The 25,317-nt window shown below is 37.4% G+C and overlaps 1 protein-coding gene across 3 annotated transcripts in view; it reads left to right on the forward strand.

The window, feature by feature from the left end:
- Positions 1–19,451, forward strand: part of bnc2 (basonuclin 2) — a 251,601-nt gene extending 232,150 nt beyond the window's left edge. Inside the window, exons 5-6 of one of the 3 annotated variants that reach the window (XM_041263944.1) lie at positions 1,717–3,956; positions 8,526–8,648. In XM_041263944.1, the coding sequence (XP_041119878.1) occupies positions 1,717–3,956; positions 8,526–8,592 (2,307 nt within the window). In that variant the 3' untranslated portion in view covers positions 8,593–8,648. Of the gene's footprint in view, positions 1–1,716; positions 3,957–8,525; positions 8,649–13,590 lie in introns of those variants that run through there. The other 2 variants (XM_041263928.1, XM_041263935.1) reach the window with 2 other exon arrangements.
- The last annotated feature ends 5,866 nt before the right edge of the window (positions 19,452–25,317 follow it).

Raw genomic sequence — 25,317 nt, forward strand, 5'->3', positions numbered from 1 at the left:
AAGATTTGTGTTTCTCCTTTTCTGTAGACATGATATTTTGTACATATTTACCCCATGTATCTAAGAAATGTGTTGTTTTGTGGTGTTAGTTTTACATCTCCTAAACAGAACTCAGAAACACTGTTTATCATTCCTAGATCCTGCTGAGCTGTATAGAACACATTGGGTTACCAGTGCTATCTCTAATTGTCACCAGTCTGAAGCTGCTCCCATGGTGCTGTCTATTTTCTGATGAGGAAGGTTTTCTTTTTTCTGAGCCCTCAAATAATATACTTCATTCATTTTAGGACAAAAATAACAAATTCACATTAAAATACCAGGAGCTTTCACTCTATCACTCTATACTTAAATCAACTGCTGCTGCTGCTGTCACACTGCACTGTATGTACTGTACAGTTATCAATGACAATGTGTTAGTTAGCTGTTCATAATACTTTACCTTCATCCAAGTGGCCAATATGCTGTGTCTTTATGATGTATGTATGTATGTATGTATGTATGCACTGTATTGTATTTTATGTTTTTATGTCTGCTTTCACTTAACCTTTTGTGCATCTACATTATTTGCTTGAGCTCAATGCTAATGTCTTATCCATGCCAAGTTACCATTTTCAGAATCACAATCATTGCTTTCAGCATAAGATACTACACACATTGCAAACATGATAGCAGATAATAACACTATGCTCAGTAAGCTGGCAAAGTTAGGTGCTCATTTCCATTATTAGTGATTCTTACTTCCTAGACACAGTGCCAATGTAAAGATACATTTTGGTTTTGCGATCAGCACATCAAAGAACTGAACTTGTAAAATATTGTGGCGGTAATTATTCTTTTTTTTCATATTTGTAAAATATATTATATATATTAAGCCGCTGCTCTGCATCCAAACCAGTATCCCTTCTGTAAATAAACCATGGACTGATTAATATTTTATTCCGTTCAAGATGTATGTCCTCTAAACACCATTAACATAAAACTTTTAACATAAATCCTGATTTTCCTCCTTGCTAATGACCATAATGTGTGATAGCAGTCACCTCAGTAGCTGCTTCAAATGGAAGCTTAAATAACCAATGAAGAGCCTTTTGATTTTAGAAGCAACCCCCAATAAGCCCATAAGAGCTAGTTAGTGGTGCAAATGATAATTGAGTCAAATTTGAACTCACTGCATTCCCTTCAACATAGAGTAAAAAGCTTGAGTTCCAACATAGGTTTCACCACAATCTACAACAAGTCTTTGCTGGTAAATTAATCTATTAGGCTTTTTCTACTGTTTCAATGTCACAAGTAGTGAACAGAACAGGATGTCTGTATTTACAGAGGGAGGCACAGCAAGAGTTCACATCTTTGAGAGCTATGTTTGTTAAACAGTTGCATTGCAAATAGATCTGGATTGTAAAAACAGCAGAATCGCACTAACTTGATAACAGCAGAGCCCCAGTGGTCTGTACTTTGTTTGCTTTAGACATTATTAAACTCAGTCTGTTTCTCTAGCTGTAATCCTAATTACTGCATTTGCATTACTGATTAAAAGAAAAAAGGGGGATGAAAATAAAACTTTGCTTTGTGGGTCAGCTTGTTTTAACAGTGCATATTGCTCCCTGAGCCTTGTGTTTCATGAGCAGGCAGCAGAGCACCTTCAATCGACTGCTGTAATTCTGCAGAATCAATCATTTTTTGTGTTTGTCTTTGTTGTTTTGCTATGGCCTTCAGGATACTGCAGGCAAGGTGCTGGACCGCTGGGCCATCATGTCCCGGGAAGAAGAGATTATTACCCTCCAGCAGTTCCTGAGGTTCGGGGAAACCAAATCCATTGTGGAGCTGATGGCAATTCAAGAAAAAGAAGGTCAGGCCGTGACTGTGCCATCTTTAAAGGTAGACTCCGATATCAGGACTTTTATCGAAAGCAGCAACCGCACCAGGAGCCCCAATCTCTTGACACACTTGGAAAACAGTAACCCTTCAAGTATACACCACTTTGAGAACATCCCCAACAGCCTGGCCTTTCTCCTTCCCTTCCAGTACATCAACCCTGTCTCCGCCCCCTTGCTGGGGCTGCCCCCTAACGGCCTCATGCTGGAACAGCCAGGGCTCAGACTTCGGGAGCCCAATCTACCAGCCCAGAGCGAGCCCAATGAAAGCAGTGAGTCAGAGATTTCTCTTTCACCTTACCGCAATGGCCAGAGCCCCAATCGCAGTGCCCTGAGCAGCATCACCAACATAGTGGAGCCCAAGTCAGAACCCAGTAGCATTTCCCCTCTGCCGCCTCAGCAGTCATCCACTAGCATGAACGACCACAACCTGGTGAAGACGGAGCAGTCCAAGAGCGTCTCATCCTCTTTCTCCTCCAAGATGAACCGAATGCGCAGGATGGGTTGCACCTCCCGGAAGGGCCGGGTATGCTGCCATGCCTGTGGAAAGACCTTCTATGACAAAGGTACACTCAAGATCCATTACAATGCTGTCCACCTGAAGATCAAGCACCGGTGCACCATCGAGGGCTGTAACATGGTCTTCAGCTCCTTGCGCAGCCGCAACCGCCACAGCGCCAACCCCAACCCTCGGCTGCACATGCCAATGCTGAGGAACAACAGGGACAAGGACCTCATCCGGTCCAACTCTGGGTCTGCAACCTCTGTCATCTCCAGCACCAAGAGTAGCCTGACCCTCACAAGCCCTGGCCGTACCACCATGGGTTTTACCACCCCTCCCCTAGACCCAGTCCTTCAGTCATCACTCCAGAACCCTTTGGTCTTTCCCTCTTTCAAGACAGTGCAACCAGTTCCTCCATTCTACAGAAGTCTATTGTCGCCAGGAGAGATGGTCAGCCCACCAGTTTCTCTGCCCACCAGCCCTATAATGCCCACCACAACCACCACCAACAGTACCACCACGTTGATGGACCAGCAACAGATGTCCACCCCCAGCCACCTTCCTCTTACCACTGAGACCACATCATCAGCACTTAATGTGGCCCTCCCAAGCAGCCACGACCCTACTATTGCTGACCCAATGCCCAAGAAAAAGCCTAGAAAGTCCAGCATGCCGGTAAAGATTGAAAAAGAGGTAATCAATGTGGCAGAGGAGTTTGATGAGGAGGATGAGGAGGAAAATGACAATGACGACGGGGTTGTTAACAACCAGAGCTGCCACCATCATCACCCTCACCACCACCGTCATCATCCACATCACCACAGCAACAACTTTAACAGCATCAAAAATAAGAACAACTGTCACCACTCCTCCCAGGACGAGATGAGCCCCGGCCTGGCATTGAAAAGCACGTTGCACCAGAACCAGGAGGACCTGAGGAGCACGGGCGCAGGCTCCGAGATGCGATGTGTGGACAGCGTCACCTCCGAGGACCAGGACCATGAGCAGGATTTTGAGAACGAGTCCGTAACCTCAGAGACCAAGATGTGCTGTGGTGACGAGTCAATGGAAATTGAAGAGCAGCAGCAGCAACATCACCACCACCACCACCACCAGCATCTGAGCAGCAAAGAGGCTTTGGAAAAGGCACATCAGGAGCAGGTGGAGGAAGAGGAGAACCATCTGAGAGAAAATCTGCAGGATAAGCACAATTCCTACCCTTCCCCACACCAACCGGTCATCAAGATTAAAGAAGAGCTGGCTGACCCCACCTACGACATGTTCTACATGAGCCAATATGGGCTGTACAATGGGGGAGGAAGTGCTGTGGCAGCTGCGGCTGCTGCTAGCATGGCAGCCTTGCATGAGACCTTTGTCTCCTCCATGGGCTACGGCGGCAGCCCCCAGTTCTCTTCCTCCTCTTCTGATGGAGACCCCAAGATCTGCTACGTCTGCAAGAAGAGCTTTAAAAGCTCGTACAGTGTCAAGCTGCACTACAAGAACGTGCACCTGAAGGAGATGCATGTCTGCACAGTGGCTGGCTGCAACGCTGCCTTCCCGTCGAGAAGAAGCAGAGACAGGTGAGTGCTATCCCAATCACTTAATGAAACGTATTTTGTTTTCAGCAAGGTTATATCTATGCAGTGCCCAAGCAGTGTTAAAAATACTCTTGACCCTGATAACAAGAAAATAAGCAGTTTTCCTAAACATAAAAATATAAAGGCTTTTTATCCAAAACCCAGAGTTTTCAAGCAGGTGATTTTTATTTCTGTCTTAAATGGAACACTGATTAGAGACTTGGCAAAGACTTCTAAAGTTTGACATTGAATTTATTAAGTTTAGTTCTTAGTAACACTACTGACTGATTTATAGTTGTGGATGATTAAATGGAACATTCAGGTCAGCTATTCCAAATTCTGTTGACAATCAATAAATTACCCAATTGTTTATTCAATTTTGTTTCAAACAGCCTATTGCACTTCAGATCTTAAAATTAGTTGAATGATTGAAAACAAGATCCTGTTTTACAAAAAGACACATAAACAAATAAATCAACAGTTCAGGCTTTTTGAAAAGCAACCATGTTGATTGTGGATAACCGGATCAACAGTCAGACCGGCAAATTGATAATGAAATATATATATATATATATATATATATATATATATATATATATATATATATATATATATATATATATATATATATATATATATATATAATGCATTACCTACACAGGTGTGTCTGAATACATTAACAAATGAAAACCCCTGCCGAACCACTGCATTTATTAACGGGAAAGGTGAAGGTGCTGAAATGCACTACCTTCACCTTATTAACACATCTGTACCCAAAATGCATTTCTTTAGCACCCAGTCTGTCATTGCACATGTTGAAAAGCACACCTTAAGGAGAGGGAAGAAAACCATTTTTAAAATGAGGATGAAAAAACAAACAAAACTTTTATAATCTATACCAGTTACCTTTTTATATCCATTTAAACCAATAGTTACAATCTCCTTAACTAGACAGTCTCTCTGGTTCTTAACTGTCAAACTCATCAAGTGACAGAGGCATCTTAAATAAGCAGTCATCTGTTATACAAAGCCACTAAAGTCTCAAGTTCAATTAAGTTTTACTGTGTTTGTGCATCTACTTCAATCTCACATAAGTATATGTAAGATATTTTCAGTGTTACAAAATATTTATCTGTTCTCAGCTGTTTTTGCTTGTGTTTTTGCAGTGCATATTACTACTATAAGAGCTGAACCTAAAAATTGCCTAAACAATCATTATTAATAGCAGTTGATGCTGCCTGTGTCATAAATAGCTAGATTATCTACAATTAGCATGAGGAAGGTGACAAAATAAAGTTCTGCAGTACATCGGCACATGCAACTGTAATAAATCTGTACGCCCTGTACACCCATACTGACAAATAAACGTCTTCTTAAACAGAATAACAAGGGGCCACATTTTACAATATTGATATTGCACCTTTCATACAAATCTCAAAGCACTGTAGAAGACAAGCAAAAGAATGAACAATAAAATACGTTTGTATAGAGAAATAGTTTGGTTTGAAAAAGAGTTTGGTATAATAAAACGATTTGTTTTTAAAAAGTAAAAAGAAAGAGGTGAGCACATTTTAAGACACAGTTTAAAGTTAGTTTTAAAAAAAAGGCAGAAATATAAAAGTGTCTTTTTCATTTTGACTTAAAACCATTAACGAATGTAGCACTTCATCAGTGGAATTTTGGAAGCACTTTTTTCAATACTTTTTTATATCCAGGTACTCCCTGTCATCTGTTTTTTAATTAGCACAATGTAAATAAGAGCAGCGTCATCCGGATCATTTAAACGGATTACTAAGCTCTTTTATGTATTTTAAAAATATATATTTTTCTAAGAAGATGCAAATCATATCACATGCACCAGCTGTGTGAACAGCAGCAGTGACAAAAAACAAGTTTCTGACCTTGTGCTTGATGATGAACTGCATGTTTGACGAGACAGTAGGGATGTGATCTGTCTTGTGCTTGATGGTGAAATGCATGTTTGACAAGGCATTAGGGATGTGATTTGCCTTGTGCTTGATGATGAACTGTACATTTGACAAGACATTAGGAATGTGGTATGTCTTGTGCTTGATGATGAAATGCACATTTGACAAGACATTAGGTATGTGATCTGTCTTGTCCTTGATGATGAACTGCATGTTTGACAAGACAGTAAGGATGTGATCTGTCTTGTGCTTGATGATGAACTGCATGTTTGACAAGACAGTAGGGATGTGATCTGTCTTGTGCTTGATGATGAAATGAATATTTGACAAGACTTTAGGGATGTGATCTGTCTTGTGCTTGATGATGAACTACACGTTTGACAAGACATTAGGAATGTGATCTGTCTTGTGCTTGATGATGAAATGCACATTTGACAAGACATTAGGTATGTGATCTGTCTTGTCCTTGATGATGAACTGCATGTTTGACAAGACAGTAAGGATGTGATCTGTCTTGTGCTTGATGATGAACTGCATGTTTGACAGCACATTAAGGATGTGAACTGTCTTGGGCCTAAGAATCCTGCTGTCTTACACAGGCACGCACACACACGCACAAACACATACATAGATGTGTTGGTATTTCTTCATCATTCGCCCCTGCCAAGTTAGAAAAGACATCTTTACAAAAATAAAGCCTTCTTAAAAAAAAAAAAAAAAAAAAAAAGCCTTTTATAATTAATTGAATCTATCAGATTCTGCCGAGTCAGCGCCCAGGGGGCATAAAGTTGAAGTTGTCGTTAACGCAAAAGAGTGGATTAGGCATTCTCAAAATTCAAAGGTACAGCACAGCACTCAAGAAGTGCAGTTAGCATATTTATTGACTGGTAAAATACAATTCAAAGTTGCTGCAGTATGTCCACTGTTTTGTCATTTCAAATATTTGCACAAAACAAACATTAAACTTTAAAGCCACCATGTGCAGCACAAAAGCACATCATGAAAAAACACATATGTAGGTGAAAAAATGCTAGAATAAAAGTAGCTACATTTATTTAAATATATAAACAAGTGAAATTTTCGATCCACTAAAATAAGTGGTTTTACATGATCTCTGTAAGTAAGAAATTGGAGTGTCCAGTGCGAAAACACAACACGAAATAATACAATATCATAGCATCCAAAGTAGCACTATAGCATTTTAAAATGTTCAATACAAAAAATGCATGTTACAAACTCTTGCAGTGTCTAAAAAAATCAGACTACAGAGTCTGTATCATCTGATTTGAAACCGCCAAAATCCACGTCATTATCTGAACCTTCATCACTGATGATGCAAACAAGTGTCTGAATCATTAATGCACAGAGCAAATACTTCTAGGCAAAAAAAAACCCTGAAATGAATGATGAAAATGTAACTTTTCGCTAAACGTTGGGGACAAGGGGAGGGGGAGAGGCGATCATTCAAACCGGGGCGATGACTCTGCAGAATCTGGTATATTGTGGTTAAAAACAGATTTCCCTTTCTCAAACTGTTACTGTCATTTTTTTTAACCACTGCTAATACAGACACACCTTAAGCTTGCCTTATACAAAATATTAGTTTAGTTGGTTTTGATAAGTACATTGTATGTGTAAATTGTATTTCATTGTTTATTTCCTTTTGAATTAAAGTTAGGTACTAAGATCAGCTGAGCATATTTTCAAAACATTATTCCAGTCTTTTATTAACCCCTATTTTATTTTTTAAAAAGCATCTATTAATTTTCCAAAGTCAAAGAACTAAGTACATATAACCTACTGTGCTAGGCCCATACTATTACATGGCTTGAGTAAAGAGGCAAGAACAGGGGACACACCATTAACCTTATAGTTTAAAGACAAACATCTTACCCTTCAACTAAAGAGCAAGCTCTATGTGAGAGGTAAGTATGTGTCATATGCTGATGTTACCAGAGCACCGTTAACTCAGCTGCCTCTAGGAGGAGCTCCATTGCACCATGCAGGAGGTGTTTAGTGGGCCGCTTTGTGCAACTTGGTTCTAGTCTCCATTTACAATAAAATGAAGAGAGCACTTTGTTTTTTTTTTGTTTTTTTGTTTTTTTTTTATCCCATACAAATGCTATCATTTAGCATTCCATCTTTTTTATTACTACAACTCGACATAAGCACTCCCTGCTTATATTAGCATTCATTTCCACTGTCGGGTAATGGTATTAAAAGAAAAAAAGAAACACTTAACTTCATCAGTGAATGAAGATATGATAGGTTTTTAAAAGCCATTAGACAAAATAATCCCTGTCCCAGTTACAAGTGCTTTGGCATGTTATTGGTTTAAGCATTGCTATCTAGTACAACACAGAACTGATACAGGGACAAAGGTGTTAATGTTTTGCCTAGTCTTTGTAATGTTTATCTTACAGGTGTCAGGTACAGCATCCCCTATCACCCATATTGGTATCCTTAGAATATTCTTATCCATTTTCCTTCAATTCAGGTGCCTCCATCACTAGACAGTCATCATCCGATTAGCAACACGTCTAATGATCAGCTAGAAATGGCTTTATATCTTACCTCAGTCTGTTTGTCCCTGTTGTGTGTCAGAGTTTGTCTCCTATTCACCAGCCTCCATCCTGCTTTTCAGCTTCAGGGGAGGGCAGTTATCCTCGAAGGACAAGACCAACGATGTAATGAAAATATGTATAATGTAGTATCGTCTTGTCTAAGCTTTAATAAATATTGTTCTTTCTACCGCATGAGTTTCCCTGATTGAACCTGGTGTATTTCTTTGTTTTATATGTAAATTGGTTTAATGTATATATTAATGCTAAAAATTAACTTAATAATATTTGACAAGGGGTATGTAGAGGACCCAACACTCCTCAAAATACATTTCTGTTAGATTAGTATCAGCTCCATTAAATTACCTTCTAGCATCCAATATGACCACACACATGATATTTCAAAAGTGGATCAGCCTTTTGTCTTATGGTATTTCCAGTGAGCGTTGTTAAATAATGCAGTTTAAGTTAAGAAAAAAAAAACAGTTGCATCTTTATTCCCTGACAAAGCCCACCCCAGCCCTTGCGTTCTTCTGAGTCCAGTGCACCTTTCAGTCCTAAATATTGATAGAGCAATATCTATTAACGAACAAGAAATAAAACATCCCTGTGCAATTAGCATACATTATTTCCTGACCACAGTTGCCTACAATAAAGAGGTAAATGATAGTGTTTATCGTGGATTCAGATTGCAGCAATAGCACAATATGATTAACTGCTGGAAACACCCATAACAGTAATCATCCGCCTTATTAGTGTCATTAATCATAATTCCCAAAAAATGACAGGAGCCATTTTTTTTTTTTCAACCAGTGTTGCCTGTGTCTGTTGCCCGTTATAACTCTGTTAATAGACTGCCGTGCGCCCCAGTGCATGGTGCTTTGCATGGAGAATGGAAGGTTAATTATATTTGAGCTACTGATTTCCCCTCTCATCGGAGCAGCCTGAGCACTTTGTCGATCCCCTGGAGTTTGCTACTATTAAACCCGTAAAAGTACTTTATTGAAATGTCCTTTTGTTGTCAGAATTGAGGAGAGGTTTCACAAAGACATATAAAACACAAGGAAAGCCAAGCTGGGACAGAGTTTTAAAGTAAGCAACTGACCTTTGTGTAAGCCAGTCTTTAATACTCTGCAGCTCAACTCTTCTTGTTAATTCAGCTGGATAGGTGAAAGGTTCAAGTAATGAAATGAATACAGATAAAAGACTGTACACTTCTTTCATTTATACAGAGTTTAGTATAGTTACACCAATTGGTAATGTACTACATGAAGGCATTCTTAGGGCATTCAAACACCTAAACAACTGCATTATTATTATTATTATTATTATTATTATTATTATTATTATTATTATTATTATTATTATTATTGTTTTGTTATTATTATTATTATTATTAATAATAAACAGTCACCAAAATGACTAGACTTTTGCGTAAGGTAGGTGATTCTTTTATTTGTACAGTACTACAAAACAGTGGCTGGTGAATTACACTTATTGTGGTTTACCATGTTAACTGCTGGCACAAGAGATCATTTATTATAGTACACAATATAGCTATAGCTATAACTAGAAACACACATCAACAAATCCAGCATTTTAAATTGAAGGCAGCCGGGTGCTGATGTTGACTTTGGCTATAGACTCAAAATGAAGAGAAACAGAAATGAAGAGGCTCTGAAAAAGCAACAGACTTTTAGTCACAGAACAAATCACTGCCATAATTACCTACTTTGTTTTTTGCTTACCAACTTTTTTACACGTTAAGGCTAACTTTGTTGCTAAAGTACCCTGTAGCTTTCAGTAAAACTAAGCCGGGCGTGATGCAACAGCGATTACTTCCTAATACTAGTGTCCAAATAGCCGTAAACAAAATAGAATTAAAATACAGTGTGGGGGTTAAATACCAGGACCCTGCTGCAAACTATTTCTATAGTAACTACATTGTGTGGTTGTCGGGCAAATGTATTTTAAAGATTTTCCTGTAGTAGCCTTTTTTTTAACATTTTTTTTTTTCCAGTATTGTCTACAGAGCCATCTTAAAACCCAAACAAACAATGAAAGCTTTGTGATTGGCCTGCAATAGTTTAATGACCCCTTTCCTCCTTTTAAACTGCTCCCAGCAGTGGATAAGACATTGAGGCTCATCTAATGCATTACAACCAGCAGCAGTGCATCAGTTCAGGGTCATTTATATATTGACAAAAGTCGACATTAGGATACCTGCCTATCCACCCACAACATTTTTTTTTTCTTTTTAAAACTGATATTATTTTAATAACAGTAGGAAAATAAGTAAATGGAAAAAAAGCCTGACCCAAGCATCTGTTTAATTTACCTTCCCATGCTCCTTCCCCAATTAGCACATTACGATTAATTTGGTAAACAAATTCAGGAATGACGTACATGTCAAACTTGAGAAAGCGTAAAGATGATTAACATTCCTGGGACAGGCACATTTGCACAGTGCTTTGCTTCCTCTGCAGAGTAAAATGGCTTCTCTAGAGACTTCCCCCATCTTTTGTCAAGATGAGACCGTCAATTTTGTTTGCCTGCTACATTACCGGCCATGAGGGGATGTTGGGAGGAGGATAGGGTGGGGGGGTTACGAGGATTGGAACAGTGTAGGCAGAGCAATTCACTGCACAACTGACGAAGAAAAAAGGAAGTCTAATTCTGATAAATGGTCGAAACCCAACACATCCTACCTGTTATTGCAACAGACGTGCTGTATCTGTGCATTAAATTAGTTAAACCCCTAAAGAGTTTAGCGGGTAGCTTATCTTCAAGTGAATAATTTGAGTGGAGAGGGAGCCGTCTGCGTGACTGGTGTGAGCGATTTGTCTCATATTGAAAAGGATCCAAATGACTGTATATTCAGCATCTTTCATTTCCAAGACAGTACACAGCACAGACCTTTCATTTCTGACTTTATTAAGTATTCCTTTTGAGTAAATTACTCAGTTTTTATAATTGCAGCTCAGGATTTTTTTTTTTTTAAATGTAATACTCAATGTGATACAGTAGGATTAAAGAAAACATTTTTGAGTATTCATTTTGGTAAAAGTATTCAACTCTAAAGTATATTAAATGAAGAGTTTAATCTTTCGGGAGCAGAAATAGGCATGTCTTAACACAATGATTCTGGCAATATATATATATATATAGATAGATAGATAGATAGATATAGATATAGATAGATAGATAGATAGATAGATAGATAGATAGATAGATAGATAGATAGATAGATAGATTTATATAAATAAGCAAAAAAAAGAAATTGCATATTATTTTAAGGTTGTTCATCTATTTTAGTATTTGTTTTTACTAAGTCTTGAGTTACAAAACTAAACTGCTTTTGCAGTTTGTCAAAATATGGAATATATAAAAACGGAAAGCATTAGAAAAACTTTCCTTATGATTTTGTATTTTGTTAGGCATGGCATTCCTTTTTTGCAATACTTTTTCTTTTCTCAAAAGAACTGTAATTTTGGCCGTGAATTCTATGTATAGGTATTTGACATCTATCCATTTTGATAAAGCACTGACAGCTCATGTGACTCACTCCTGTATAATCATGAAAGTGTCTTAATGTTATGAATGTCATAATAGTGGTGGTAAGTGAGGTGAAATTCAATTGGAGTCTGGAATTATTGCTATGTGGAGCTCACTCCCATTGACACCCATTTTATAACGTCTGGGGCATTTCAATCTGATGGGGGTGTAAACTAAAATACATTCAAGCTAAATGAATGTGTGTAATGTGCACCGTTTTATTCTGAAAGGGTGGGGGAACACCTGCTGAAATTACAACCCCCAAAATAATCAACTCTGAAATGTAATCTAACAGCTTTTAAGTAGTTTCAAACTAATGTTACTATTGCCATTCCTCTTGCAGTAAAAATGGTGCAATAAAAAGTAGTTGAAAAGAGTCGATGTTAAGCATCACCAGTATAAACAGAATACTATGGATGCCTTAACAGTTGCAGTTTCCCTCACCATTGCAATCTTGAATGATGCTTGTACCAATAAAAATAGAAATGCAGGAGCACAATAATGTCAACACAATGCTTCTGTACTTCGGGGAAATGGGATTCCATGGACAGCTACTGTACAATGACATAATCCATTGGCAGAAGGGTAACAAAGTGTTATTTTGATATCACAATGGCGATGTACCAATACAACCAATTGAAGTAATATGGTGCCAAATCAGCACCAGCATGCTCCTACATTTATAGTGCAATACAGATGCATTGTGTTTACATTGCTGGTAATGCTGTGGTTAGCTAATGGTTCCGCGTACCGTAATGGTATCCCAATGATATTTTTAATATGATATAATGTGCACATTAAGTGTGTTACATTCGGTAAGTCGTGTGACATGCCTTGGAATACCGGTATAATAAACAACATCCTTTACAAAACGAGTGATGGTTATAATGTTGTATTTTAATAAGTATCACAAATAAACTGCCTTTCAGAGAAAGCAAATGCGATAAAGCTGTCCATTTCAATGCTAATGTACTATTCTGTTCCTCCTGATTATCATATTACTGCAGCTGAAATCAATTGATAAACTTGTTTCAATATGGAAGAGTATTTAATTGAGTAAAATTCAATAGGACTGAATTACAGGAGGGTACTAGATTTGCTGACAGCGGTAAACAGAATACAAGGATGTGTCTTCGCAAGCATTTAACTAAAAAGCTATTCATGATTAGTACATTATATAATTTGCTTAGGGAAGTTTGCTGTCGGCACACACCATGACAATATATATATATATATATATATATATATATATAATATATATATTTTCAGGAAACAAGTTCACTTTGTTGTATATGTTAAATATGACCAACCCCTCAAAGTTAAAAAAAAAAAAAAAAAAAAAGATGTTTTTAGGAACAATAACAATTAAAAAAATATATGTATTTATCAGATAAGCCCCCCTTTTTCAAGCAGACCCAAAGGAAGTGTTTAAAGTAATAGATGTTTGTGGAAAAAATATGTTATCCACATTGCAGCTCTCTATTTAGACTCAAACAACACAACATTGTAATTATTAACAAATTATAACTCACCTTTCTATTTATTTATGTATTTATTTATTTTTCTTTTTTAAAAAAAAAAACAAAAAAACAGGCACAGCGCTAACATCAACCTACATCGCAAACTGCTGACCAAAGAACTGGATGATATGGGGATGGACGCTCACCACACAGCCCTCCCCAAGGAACTCCGTGACGAGTTCCTGGCCAAGATATATGGTGCTCACCACATGGGTTTGGAGGGCAGCGGCAGCCGGGACGAGGCAAGCTCTCCAGCCGGCACTGAATACTCACAAACCAACGGCTACTGTGGAGGCCCCACCCATGACTACATGGTGCTGGACCTCAGCGCCGCTTCCAGCATCCAGTCCAGCAGCAGCATCCACTCCTCACGGGAGTCTGACGAGGGCAGCGATGAAGGAATACTGCTTGACGACACTGACGGGGCCAGCGACTGTGAGGCTTCCTCCCACAAGGTCGAGGGGCTGGCTCAGGAAGTGACGGCGGAAACAGGAGTGGGCAGCAGCCAGGGTATGCTTGAATCCTCTTCTCCCACGCTCCACTCAGCTTCCACCAGCAACGGCGGGATCATGTGCAACATCTGTCATAAAATGTACAGCAACAAGGGGACACTGCGGGTGCACTACAAAACCGTACACCTGCGGGAGATGCATAAATGCAAAGTGCCCGGCTGCAATATGATGTTCTCTTCGGTGCGCAGCCGCAACAGGCACAGCCAGAACCCTAACCTCCACAAAAACGTTCCTTTTGCACCTGTAGTAGAGTAGCTACCCCAATCCCATTTCCCTATACTTGGACCATCAATTTAGACTTAAGATTGGCCTCTTGCACGGATGGCCTCTTTTGGAACTGCCATATATATTTTTTTTAATAATTAATTAAACAACATATATTAAAAAAAAATAATAAAAAAATTCTAAGTGCTTTTGCATTGTGACTATTTCTGTTTTGTTTTAGTTTTTTTTTTTTTTTTTGGAAGCATGGGATGTGACTCACTGAGCAACAACTGATGCCCAACTTACGCCATCACCATTTCCATTAAAGACGCTCTTTTGCTTTATTCATTTCCAAAGAAACTGTTTGAAATATATATGTGACTGTTGCCTGCAGAAATAATAATAAAAAATACCTTCTTGATGTCTTGTGTACTAATAGCTTTTAAAAGAAACTTTAACAAAGCATGACAGCTTCATTTGTAAATACTATGCCCTGAGAGGCTATGATGTAAAACAATTATATTGATGGTTGTTAGCATTATTTTATTTTACAGTCCTTCCAGCATTTAGATAGACAAGGAAGAGGTAGTTTGCAGCTAGTTTGATTAAACTATGTTAGCTTTATTTTTAAAATGAAACACAAGTTTTGATTTAACTACCTGCTAGATATTAAAATGGGTGCTGGCATGCTTATGGTGCCCCAGTCAGTTACAGTTTGTTTTGGGTTTTTTTCCCCTTCTTAGTATTAGTACATAAATCCTGTCATGCACTTTTCAACTCTAAGGGGATGGGTAATATGACCCATGTCATTACAAACTACCGCCATTATTCAAATCTTTCTTTCTTTGAGTTAAAAAAAAATGTTTCTGGACTTAATTGTTGTTGTCTTGTGGTTGGCCTATGACAATAATACTTAAGGAAACTGAAGTATCACGTTTGCATAAAAACCGCCAGCTTTGCACAAGTATTAAAATGAAAAAAAAAAAGTTGGTTATTAACTGCAATGGGAGACCCAGATTTGGTCAGGACATTATTCCAGTATTTTGTCCCACATAATGTATCATTCATACTTTACCTTAAAGGTATTGTAGCCCTCTTGCTGTTGTGCAGGTGCACAGAATACTAGCAGCAACCAGCATCTGTAAATACTGTATTTCAGATCAACAACGTCAAAAATGTTACACAAATTAAGGCATTAGTTATTTCAGGATTTTTAAGGTACTTTTTTGATTATGTTAAGTAAAAACGAGTTTTGTCAATCATGGAATACTGCACCTTTAAGAGTTTGTAGCACAAAATTGAATATCAGCAATTCAGTATATTGTCAAGTCCTACAAAACAGTGTTTCAGTAAAGAAAAAATCTTTAAAATATTTACAGAAGCAACAATGATCAACTACCTTAATAAGCTTTATTATGAACAAACAAAAAAACAACAAAAACAATGAGACTTCATAGCAGAGTGGGCAAGCTAGTCTTAATCAATAATCTTGTTGTTTTTTTGCTTTAGTTTTTTGGGGGGGGTCTTTGAGTCTTAATATTTAAGTAAATTACATTTAACTACAGCAACTGTGAAGTAAGTAATGTCTTTATTAATAATAGTAATAATATTAATACTAACACTAAAATATAAATGGCAAATGCAGAAGCAATTACCCTCTTAAGCCTCTGAAACATGCAGTTAAAATTATTAATACATTTAAAAAAAAAAAATCCTGCACAAGTTAGCAATCTCTGTGGTTTGAGATTGGAAGAACAGGCAGTCCTGCCCAGACCTCTTTTTGACTTGGTCTCACACTCACAGTCTGCCACAGTGGCTGCCACAGAATGACGACTTTATAGCGACCTTCACTAAAGTCACATGTTTAGCCAAAACAGTGGTATTGTGTGTTTAGGCTGAAACATTCCAAATATATTGTTTGGCTAGACCAAGGTGTCTAGAAAGATGTTGAAACCAATTCTAAATCTGGTCTTGGGTTCCCCTTTGTTTTCCCTTTTCTGCTGTTTAGAATTGTATGCTGTTTGGTGCATCTTTCCAATTAGCACTCTTTGCTGAAGATAATTTGCCAAAAGAATTTAATAACTGTTGAATTATTGAATCCTGTTATACCATGCAGTATTCAGTGTTACAGGAAACAATGTGAAAAACGTCACAAGGAACAGGTCTTGTAACTGGTACTATACATTGTTGTCAGTATTTTGTAATCTTTCTCAATTCTATTGTGCAAGAACAATTCATTTTGTAAATGTTCTATGTGTGTTATTGTACAACCCAATGTAGCAATGCATGAATTGAGTACACATCTTGACCATTTTTACAGTTAACGCCTGAGATAGATCACCTGTACCCAGGTGGCTCTTAATTTAAAATAAAGAGCCACATGTATACACAAATTTAAGTGCAGAAAAATATGCTTGAAATCTTTTTGTTCCCTCCTAAATGCTGGATTTCTGAGTTTTCTAGAACTGCTATCATGCAGGTATCTTTTGCTTTAATACATGCTTTTGGTGCTTTGTAATGCAAAGGAAGGACTGGGAAATGTATTTCTGCAACAGGAAGTATCATTAAAATTGCTGTTGCACAGTACCTTGAGGCACCAGTTCAATTTTACCACTGATCTTTCTAATAACTCACTTGTCACTTTATTACCTTCAAAGATGTGAATGTTGCTGACAAGACAGTGACACTAACAGCAAACGCCGTCTACTCCCCCTCCCTTCTCTCAGATGTACTCTCCCTACTACTTATTGCACAAGTCCTACAGGGACAGAGACTAATATTGTACGCTTAAGTTCACTACATGGCCATCAAGTGTAAAAGGATGTGTAATTGCCTGTTTATCCCAAGTAAAGAGAAAATTGAGTACAGAAACTCAGCCTGTCCCCAGAGCCGTTATGATGCTTGCCTCTGCAATGCAGCGAGTCAGCCAGCAAAAAGTGCCACTTTGGAGCTCAGAGAGTATATCTGAAGCCCAGGGCTGCTACTCTTCACTCTCTGACGGCCGTTGACTTGACAGTAACACGATGACTTGTTAACAGAGCCTAAGTGATGGACAAGAACGCCTTCTGCAGGCAGCAGGCAGGCAGGCAGGCAACCTTGTTGGTTTAATAAAACACAGTTGCTTTTAATCTGAATATTAGATGTATAGTGTTTTTATTTTTTTATTTTATTTAATGTTATCAAATGAAGAACTAGTGCATACCGGTGCCCCAGGGAAGTGCCCATTGGCATTTTTTTTTTTACAAACTGATGGTTCAGCTGCACTGTCTGTTGACAGTTGTGACTGAATTCTATCATGAGCGTTTGTTCAAATCAGGCTGTATTATATAATATGGCTTGTGACTTACAACAGGCTAGGCAATTGTTTACATGCCCTCATTTTATAGTGTTACTGGCCTTGGGTGTCTTTTTAAAAAAAAAAATGGAATGGTGGCCTAGCAACTAGTGTGAGAAGTTCCACTTTTAGCCTGCCCTTTACTGTTTTGACTCGCAGCCCCACCTCAGTTATAAAACTGCACATGCTTGATTGTAAATGGGAGGTGTCTCTTTTGGGCTGATAACTGTTAATAGCTACAAAGGCCAACTTAAATTAAAAACAAAGCATTTGTGTGGTGTTTGAATCATTCCGCAATACTGCTTAATGCCTAAGAAGTGTTTTCTAGTCAGTGGGCAGGCCTAGTCCTAGTTTAATACTTGGTTTGTCATGTGCATAAATGATAGTTTTGGCAGTTTTAGTTGTCTTTTTTGTCTTTCTTGGCAAAACATTAAGCAGTTTATTTTAAGCATATGGCCCAAAGAGATCCTGTCTGTCACGAGTTTCATACACCAAAAGTAAAAGTAATGGAAAACATTGCATCCCGGGCGAATCCATCTGAACACGAGGTGAAACAAATAGCTTTTAGAAACATTGCCAGGAGAAGTTGAGTGAGTCTTTAATATTTAACAAGGCCTTTGCCTACTCCGCGATATTGAGCACAACAACTGAGAAAGACAGCTACAAAATATGACAATAATGCATTGGGAAAAAAAGAGTTGAGTGACCTATTAATAATGAAATACTCTCTATCCACTCTGTTTAAGTCACTGGAGAGCAACATTCAGCATGAACCCCTGTAAATGGTGCAGTACTGTATGTGAACTGTTGTGTGTTAACTTTGCTCTTTTTATTTTTAAAACAATGGACTAGAAAAATAGAGGGAGGGGGGTGGGGTGTAAACCAAGACAAGTATTGTTCTTTTTATTTGAATGAAAATGTAATGTAATGGATGTTTGGTTAAATTCTCTGCATTGGCCACCATGCCTCTAAATTGTGACTTTGTCAACTACCTTCCCTATATTTTAAGAAAAGACTGCTTATAAAAACTTATCAAAATCTTAGCAGCTGTAGTTAGTATTACATGTCTATCATATGTTTCTAATGAACTCCTAGTGCAATTATTTTTACACAGACCTGTTGTAGTCCATTATGGAAAGCAGTTCCCCAAATGTTTACGAAAGAGTGTTCTATTTTATTTTATTTGTTTCATAGCAGTGAGCAAATAAGCTTGAAAATGTAATTATGTGAATGGAATTTTTAGTTTTTGTTCACACTGCATATACCTGTTTTTTTTTGTATATGCTATACCTTCTTATCCTGATCGTACAGCTTGCTTCTTTATAAATGTTAAAGCACTGCGATATTCCTGTCATAGCCCCAGTATGCACCACAAACTATAGCTGCACCAGGGGAATGGGAAGCTTGTATCACTTTGGTCTAATAATTGTGACATTGGTAGCTTCATGAATACTGTATGTACTCTAATCACGTTTTATCCATTAGTCTGAGGGAAAAAAAAAGGTCCTCTTTTTAATTTCAATTTGCTTTCCTTGTATTTTCTGTACTATAACTGTCTATGGTTTTGCATAAAATGCATAAGGGTTTTGGGATGTAAATGGAATTCTATTCATATTTTGTCCAAATACCTCTTGTAATTTGTATCAGAATTCTTGTACAATTTTTATATTAAAGATTTATCAGTCACTGGTAATTCAGCATCATTATTTCCAGTTGTGAAAGGGACTGTGCAACCTGTCTGCTGTTCCACATTCACACTTCCTTCCCCCATTGATGCTGGGTGGGCATTACATTACTCTGTGAGAAAAACAGACATGCTCCCGTTGCTGTAATACAGTTCATAAATAAGTTCAAACACTCAACCACACATTCTGAGGTTAAAAGATAAATAACTAAGGATTTTTAGATTCTTTTACTGTACCTGACAGTCCACATGGGCAGTATCAACCACTTATTTGAAGGGGCATTACCATAATAACCACACATAGTTTAGGTTGATGCAGCTGGAAGTAAAATTCTCAAAAATATTCCAGCTATGGCTTGTCCTTATTTGTAGGTTGATCAAATCAGCCCTTAACACTAGTAAAAATGTGTCAGCTCATGCCTTCATCAGTGCTGTTATTACATTACATATTACATTACATTATTATGCACATTACACTTTTTAAAATTGAAAGTCTCATTAAAAATTTAGCATATATATATTATATATATATATATATATATAATATATATATATATATATCTATATATACCTATCTTGATTACATTTGCATAATGACTGTAACTATTCAAAAACATTTTTGAAAACAATATGGGGCACCACGACATTTAGCAAACAACCATGTCAGTAATTCACTCTGACCAGTTGAACTAGATACATGGGTATGCTCAGACTTTCTTTTGACCCTCATTTGCACTCCATGACTTCTTAAAGTCTGTCACATTTATATAGTTTTAAAACCCAGGAGTGTCACCCTCAGTACTGTAGTTGAAAATGCTACAGATCGCTCACTACGTGCAGTCAGTGATTGAGTTCCTGTGTATTTATTGACATCTTTGGAATGTATAAATCCTCTGCAGTCATTTTCTTCCTCTGTCAGTCACTAGCATCTTCGGGCACCATGTAGACCAATCAGTCTTCTCCTTTTCTTTAAAGAGGTGCAGGATTTCATGGTTCCAGTTACAGCCAGGGACAAGATGAACTGACTATCCAGGTACCCACAATCATTCCCCTTCTTTGCCTCTTAGTTCAAGCAACGGTACTACATACCTACTATCTAGCTGTATATTATGTGTGTGTGTGTATGTGTGTGTGTGTGTGTGTGTACATGTGTGTGTGCGCCTGTGTGTGTGTGTGTATTACGATGTATTACATATATTACAAAGTTCCCTATACATTACATTTGCTTTTATAACAAATAAGAAGGCAATGTTGAAAAATCCAAGAAGAAACAGTTTATTGACCTTGAATTAGACACTATTTTCTTAGTCACATGATGGTTGCTGAGCCAATCATTACCAATATGCATCAGTGGCACAATAATAGACCTCTCTATTGATTAGCTGAGGTAGTTAAAGAGATTTCCCCAAAGTGCATGCGAACATTGATAAGTCTCTATAGGGAACACGTGCTTGTGAACAGAAGACCTGCAACATTACTTATTATGTTCTGGGTCCCACAATTGATTTATTTGGGAAACACAACGCCTCTCACTTGACCTTTAGAAGAAGTATACAAATAGGAACTATAAATGACAGCGTGAACCTTGTATCCATTCCTAGGGCCATATTATAGAACAATTTCGAGTTGCTTTCCTATCTTATCTTCTGTTTTTCCTAACTTGGTATTACAAAAGCAATTTGTAATAATTGCCTCATTTTATCTTAGCCATTAGTTAGGAAATCCTAACTTCAGGTAGAAAACACTATAATGCCAACCTTATCCGTAAATGACTGATCAAGCTTTAGGCAACTATTACCAGAATATACATGTTTTTAAGTTATGGAGTCTAAACTTACTCTAAATTTTACTCGGGAAGAGACTAAGGTTTTGTTCGTTGGTGTGGTGGAAAATCTAAAAATAATAAAAATAAAAATAATATTCCACAAGTGTTTCCACAAAGGCATGGGCTGACATTGCAATGGCCAATTCAGCCGTCTGTGGTCATCCTCAGATGGCTTAAAAGTGATCCACCTTAAGAGAAAACCAAAAGAAGGGGAAATGCTGCAATTGGAAAGAGGCAGAACAGAGAAGGTCCGTCCTCAATAAACACCCCTGAACCAACTAGAAGAAAGGATTCTTAGAATAACTGGTCCCGTGTATACCGATGGTACATTTGAAGAGAAACCTACAATAAATTCTAGTTAACAACAATAAATGAATAACAGTATTTAAACAAAAACAAAAAAAAAACAATAAACAAAGCAATATTTATTCATTTGCAGTCATAAACACGATTTTATTTTAATTAGGAATACCAACACACAACAATATCTCATAGGCTATAGTAAAGCTAAAAATATCAAAAGTACTGTGATGTCTATGTCTACGTTGTGAAAGAAAGTATGTAATATAATTATGTACATTCAAGTCCAAACTTGAATTTTTTTAGTTACATTACATATATAAGCCGCTAGTTATAGTTCAATGGATCGTTTTGCTGTGTAATACAATAACACGGCAGAATCAACACAGAATACTTCATATCTTATTCCTCTGTAAAGTCTCAAATATCAATTTACATAATCATTGACAGTGACTTGTGAGTGTATCTAACTTGTGAGTGTCTTCTGTACATAAAAGAACCACCTTCTCTCAAACAAGGTGGGGCTAGCTTACTGTTAAAAGTACACATCCAAAGTATATTAATGGATCATTAATGTTCACTATAGAATAAGCTGTATATAATACAACCTAAATGCTCAAATATTAGTTCAATACAAAACTTAAAATTTAAAGCATAACAACAATAGTACATGTACATCATGTTCTTCTGTGTTTTGCATGGTGTGTTCAGATCTTGCAAACGAACAATTTTCTTTTTCTAACCAACAGATAGGAAAGGTTCCCCCGAGTCTTAAATGTTAGGAAAGAAACTTAGGACATGACCAAGTTAGGAACATTCTGTAATGTGCTATTTCCTATCTTAAATTAAGATAGGAAAATAAGTGAGGAGAGCAGTTTCTGTAATATCAACTCTCCAACATTTCAGTTAGAACATTCTATCTCTGAAGATAAGAATGTCACTTAGGATGTGTTTGTAATATGGCCCCAGCTTTCTGTGCGAGTGGCAGTAATCTTAAGTGTTTTGGTCATTGGAACATCAAGAAGCCTGTGTTCAATAGCGATAGAGTGTCTGCCATTTGTGTTACTATGGAGCTTTTTTTTTTTTTCTGCACCCCTGTTTTTTCCACTGATTCAGCATTTTCTAAATCTGCAGAAAACATGGCAGGACTCTATCCGCTAGTTTGGTTCATTAGTTATGCTGACGGTTTCTTTTGGTGGAATACGTAATGATCTAAGAATCTGTGTCTTATCTAAAGATGGAAGTGGTGGCTAATGGAAACTTCCACCAGTTAGCTTTTCGCCTGCTTCAGCACGGTCAATACGACTCCACCAGTAAAAAAAACAGAGTGACAGCAAGTCAGACCAAGTCTACCAGTGTTAGAAGCAGGGGTGTGTGTGTGTGTGTGTGTGTGTGTGTGTGTGTGTGTGTGTGTGTCTGTGTGTGTGTGTGTGTGTGTCTGTGTGTGTGTGTGTGTGTGTGTGTGTGTGTGTGTGTGTGTGTGTGTGTGTGTGTGTGTGTGTGTGTGTGTGTGTGTGTGTGTGTGTGTGTGTGTCTGTGGATGTGTGTGTGTGTGTGTGTGTGTGTGTGTGTGTGTGTGTGTGTGTGTGTGTCTGTGTGTGTGTGTGTATTATGATCCCAAGATGGAATACAATCCCACTGCAATGCACACAATTCACTTTACCTCAAGCCGATCCAGCCACCCCTTCATGTCAAAGTGACACTAATTTGAATTATTCTCCAGGGTAGCCCCAAATGTGTCAAACTATAGGCTACTTTGGAAAATTGCAAAATTAACAAAACAAACAAAACACCGTGCAAACATGGCACACAAACATCAGTTCAGTGCAATATTTCAAAGTAGGAATTCAGAAGTGAAAACCTTGTGCGTGATCCACATGTATTCTTCCCTATGGAAGATGGAATTTGCTTTCTTTTGTTATCTTGTCTAATGACCCATTTTTAAGTTTTGTGCTTTCCCCATTTAATATAGCATACTCACACAGACCTGAACAAAAGAAAAAGTCAATTTAACAAACCATTCTGCAGGAAACTATATGATGTATAAATATACTACAGGACTAAAATATTATTTAGGGATTATTTAGAGATTGATGCTCAACAATGATACAGTGTATATATTGCTTTGAACTTCAGATATAAGAACATACGAACATAAGTAAGAAAGGTTACAAACGAGAGGAGGCCATTCAGCCCATCTTGCTCGTTTGGTTGTTAGTTGCTTATTGATCCCAAAATCTCATCAAGCAGCTTCTTGAAAGATCCCAGGGTGTCAGCATCAACAACATTACTAGGGAGTTAGACTCCCACAATTCTCTGTATAAAAAGTGCCTCCAGAAATATGTACTTCTCCAGAATGCTTGTTATTGGCTGACATGTTTCGAATGTCGACTTGAATAGTCCAGTCGGTGGTCCCTGGATCATGTCCCTTATAGACTTATGAGCTAGTGGTCTTGGTGTTTCTAATAACAGTTGGGCTCCAACTTGGATGTATACTCAGCTCTTTATTTATTTATTGCTGCAAATTTAACGACACATGTAAATATTCAAAATATTATTTTTTTCTTTGTTCTATTGAGGACTATTTTAGTCAGATGGTATACAAGCAAAGTACTACATTGTTCATATTGCTCTTCATAATCAGAAGGATATAACTTTGTCAAAATGCATTTCTTTTAAAGTGAGACAATTAAAAACAATTCATTTTTGGCAGGATTTGTAAATGGTAACACAAGATTCCAGATCAAATCCCATTTCTTAAGATATATTGAGAATATAGAGACAGGTTTTTAACGCCACTGTTGCACCATCATATACAATAATATACAATGTTGTTTGAATTCAGGCCTAGACCTCTTTTAATCTATTTGTGAGCTGTATACCTTTAAAATCAATTTATGTAAGCAAACAAAATCATGTGTTGACCACATTAAATTTGAACACCATTCGTCTTGAGGAAAGCTTCTTGGAATCTCCTTAAAGCTTTAGCGGGACCATGGCCAAGACACTTTATAGTCACTGTTTATGCAGGGCTAATTTCATCTTAAAGACAGAATGGGCTGCCATTGTTCATGCCACAATCTAAACTGTGTGATAAAAACAGCATTTCAGAGGAGCAAAACTTGTGGGCCTGTGCATTCTGCTACAATTTACTGCAGTGATGCCTAAACACGCCGCCTTCAAAGTCTTTTTAAAGTAAAAACAGGAGCTGTGCCTAAAGCAACTAAAGTATTTTCCTTAGTAATTACAAAAAACGAACTCTTCTCTGATGACATTTGTACATTCTATCCTTATCTCTGATTGTAAACTGCACTCATAAAAAAAAAAAAAACCTGCTGATGAAACAGACTTTGTTATAGGCCTACACTGTAAAAAAAAAAAAAAAAAACAGTTGATTTTACAATAAAAAACTGGCAGCTGGGTTGCCAGTAATATACCGTATAAAAAATAGTACCAATGTACATCATATTACGGTAAGACTTTCTTGATAACAGTCATTTGCACGGTAAAAAAAAAATGGTATCTGGTGAGTGAATTACTGGATAAATAATGGTCATTTGTAGGGAAAAAAACTGTTATTTTTACTCAATAAAACTGTTGATTTTACACTAAAAATCTGGCAGCTGGGTTACCAGTAACATACCATATAAAAAACAGCATCATACTGTAAAAAACATACATTTACAGTAAAATACTATAAAAACAAATGATTAGCAAAGTTTAGCTAATTAACTCTTAATAAAAAGAGTTTAAATGCTTCATAGAGCTGCTGCTCGTACAGTAAGATACAATACTACCAGTATAAAACTCAACATAGAAAAGAAATAGGAATAGAGGGGTAGCCCACTCCAAGATCTGACCTACCACAAGATGGTGACCATACAAACCATATAAAATGGTGGGGGAACACAAAGGACATGTAAATCTACATATAATTGTGC

The sequence above is a fragment of the Polyodon spathula genome, chromosome 1, assembly GCF_017654505.1.
Source record: "Polyodon spathula isolate WHYD16114869_AA chromosome 1, ASM1765450v1, whole genome shotgun sequence".
In the NCBI taxonomy this organism is placed as follows: Eukaryota; Metazoa; Chordata; class Actinopteri; order Acipenseriformes; family Polyodontidae; genus Polyodon; species Polyodon spathula.